The 2,829-nt window shown below is 55.0% G+C and overlaps 1 protein-coding gene across 1 annotated transcript; it reads right to left on the bottom strand.

Moving 5' to 3' along the window:
* Positions 1-258: 258 nt before the first annotated feature.
* Positions 259-1,247, bottom strand: LOC136454383 (putative E3 ubiquitin-protein ligase SINA-like 6). Its single transcript, XM_066454827.1, has 2 exons — positions 1,185-1,247; positions 259-1,086 (listed from the first exon to the last, which is right to left on the bottom strand). The coding sequence occupies exons 1-2, from the start codon at positions 1,245-1,247 to the stop codon at positions 259-261; spliced, it is 891 nt and encodes a 296-aa protein (XP_066310924.1).
* Between the last annotated feature and the right edge of the window lie 1,582 nt (positions 1,248-2,829).

Here is a 2,829-nt window from a genome sequence, read left to right on the forward strand (position 1 = left end):
TTAACCAGAACTTCAGAACGCACCAATTTCTCAACAGTCCTGCAAATTACGGTAGTGACATATGTATGGTATGCAGCGAACGTAACCCGGAAATTAAACCCAGTATATAACTAGGAATCTTCCATGACATATCATGTTCTCCCAGCAATGCCTTTGACTCTGGATCAGATCACAGAAACCATGAACACAAGACGAACAAGTAAACAGAACAAGGCGACACGACACACAAAAGGCAGCGGCAATCCATCCACTTCCACTTCACTGCATTCTAGTTTTGTAATTATCCAGAGCTCGTCTTACATTGACAGCCATTGCGAAGAAAACCAAAAGTAACACCAACAACAACAGATCCAATGGTTTCACTGCGTCGTGGTAGCGTCGTACGAAACTAGCAAGCCTATCTAGGGCATGGGCATGGTCCACATGGACTTTGACGACGACACGGTCCAAGGAGTAGTACGCGTCCGGCACGAACAGGAACCCGTCAGTAGGGTATTGCCCCGCCCAGCTGCGCATGCAGGCCACGGAGCCCGTTGCCGACATCGAGAGCGCGCCGGGTTCGCCGGCGACGCCCACCTCCAGCTTCAACTCCAGCGACTTGTTGGCCGCGGGGCGCGGGCCGAGGCAGACCACCGACAGCGACCGACCCGAGCGAACGTCCCCGCCGTTGAGCAGCAGGAACACGCGCCGTTCCACCCGGTCCAGGAGCACCATGAACGGCATGCTCCGGCGCAGCGACACCCACCACGTGGACCCGACGAGGCTGAAGCTGCGGTCTCTGTCGAGGGCGTGCGCGTCCAGGATGTTGTCGTGGAGGAGCGGCGCGGACGCCGCGGAGTAGGCGCACGCCGGTAACGGGCACGCGAACGGCGCTTGCTGGCAGTGGAACGCCTCGTGGTCCCGCATCTCCTTGAGCTTGAACAGCTGCCTGCACCCATGGCTGCAGAACGCGCAGGGGACGACCACGCCGGCGATGGCGTCCTCCAGCGCCCGGCACCGGATCTCGCCGACGGGCTCGCGACAGGACGGGCAGCTCCCTTGGATGTGAACGCGGCAGGCATCGCACACGACGTGCCCGTTCTTGCACTGGCGCACGACGAATGAACAGTCAGATTCACCACTGCAGGCTGCAGCCGCGCGCCTGCAGTGAATGAAAGAAAGGCTGAAAGATGTGAGCTGCTTGCCTGGAAGATGGATCCTTGGAACACCGAGAGGCAGATGGGGCACTCAAACGCGTCCAGATTCATTGCTTTTCTCGGCGCTCCTTGTCGCCGTCTCCGGCTCCGGCGGCGGCACGCTGCCTTGGTGGATTCAAGCACGGATGACGGCGATGGTGTCACATACTGAGTATAGCTACAGTTGCATGCTTTCAGCTTTCACTCTATTGGACATGTAAGCCGGCATGTGGGCCGCGTGGTTGTCTCGGGCCAAGGCCCACGAATTCATGAACTTAAGTACTCGCTACGAGGGTGGTCGGGTGGTCAGCGAAAAATAACAAACTAAATTCCCAAATCTCCTTTCCCTTTCCGTGCTCCTCAACTCGAGACGGCGCCATCGCCGTGCTCACCGCCGAGCGTGTACACCGGCAGCCATTCCCACGGCAAGGGTCGCCACATTTAGTACTGGAGCCATCTACCCTTCCTATCCTGCTCGGATCCGTAAAATCCCGATGAGAAATCGCTCGATCTGAGAGATCGCCGCGCCTTGCTCGATCTGCTCCGATTCCGGCGATTGCTCTCGGTTGGTCCGGCAAATCAACCACCGCCGCCGCCGCCGCCGCCGCTGTCGCCTCCCTCATCCTATCCTCACACCCCCTACCACTGGCGCGCGGTCCAACCCTAACCACTCGATGCGCTCACCGCGCAGATGAAGTCGATGCTGATGCTAATGGAGACCTTCAACCGGTGGCGCCCCGAGGTGGACCACTTCTCCAACGAGCTCAGCAAGGAAGTCAAGACTCTCACATCGCGCGTTGAGGCGTTGGAAGCAAATCCCCGTACTGCTCCGCCTTCGGCCCCGAAGCGCGAGGAAGAGGGGCGGGACATGGGCCACGACGTTGTTCATCAACCATAGGGGTCTGACAAGGGGACTTTAGTCTTTCATCAGCCCCTGGCCAATGGTCAGTATCCTGAATCCACTCCTAATCTGTTAGATATGGGTGAATCGTCTCAGTGTTGTCACATGCCTGCTCACCATTATCATCATAAAGAAGTTAGGCTTCCTAAGGCTGTTTTTCCCAAATTTGATAGTTCCCACCCCAAAGTCTAGAAGGAGAAGTGTGAGAAATACTGTCATATGTACCAAGTCCCACTGCACCTTTGGTCTGAATTTGCCACAATTCACTTCCATGGTTCTGCTGCACTTTGGGTACAAACCTATGAAGCCCAGCACCCCATTAGTACATGGCCAGAACTATGTGTTGCAGTAGAAGCCAAGTTTGGTCGTGACCTTTACCACATTTCCATGAACGAACTCCTACACATTCGCCAAACTTCTGATGTGCAAGAGTACTATAACCGTTTTGAAACAGCTATGCATAAGGTCTTAGTGCATAACAAATCTCTAGATGATGTGTTTTTTGTGAGCAAATTCCTACAGGGCCTGAATCCAGACATTAGATCAGCCATAATTTTACACAAACGTAGAACTGTTGATGTGGCTCTGTCTCTGGCTTTAATGCAGGCTTTGGTGCTAGAGTCTCAGGCTAAGCCATTCTTCAAACGCCAAAACAGAGAATTCAACAGAGCTCAAGGCAGACAGTTTCCTAACCCTCAGCCTGGAATCATGGGGGCAATACCTCCATTTGCAGGGGAAAAAGCCAGGCCTAAA

This window comes from Miscanthus floridulus, chromosome 5, assembly GCF_019320115.1.
Source record: "Miscanthus floridulus cultivar M001 chromosome 5, ASM1932011v1, whole genome shotgun sequence".
Taxonomy (NCBI): domain Eukaryota; kingdom Viridiplantae; phylum Streptophyta; class Magnoliopsida; order Poales; family Poaceae; genus Miscanthus; species Miscanthus floridulus.

Coding starts and splice junctions, on each gene's coding strand:
- LOC136454383 (XM_066454827.1), bottom strand. CDS start 1,247: ATGAATCTGGACGCGTTTGAGTGCCCCATCTGCCTCTCGGTGTTCCAA. Junction 1,087..1,184: donor TCCAAGGATCCATCTTCCAG/GCAAGCAGCTCA, acceptor GTCGTGCGCCAG/TGCAAGAACGGGCACGTCGT.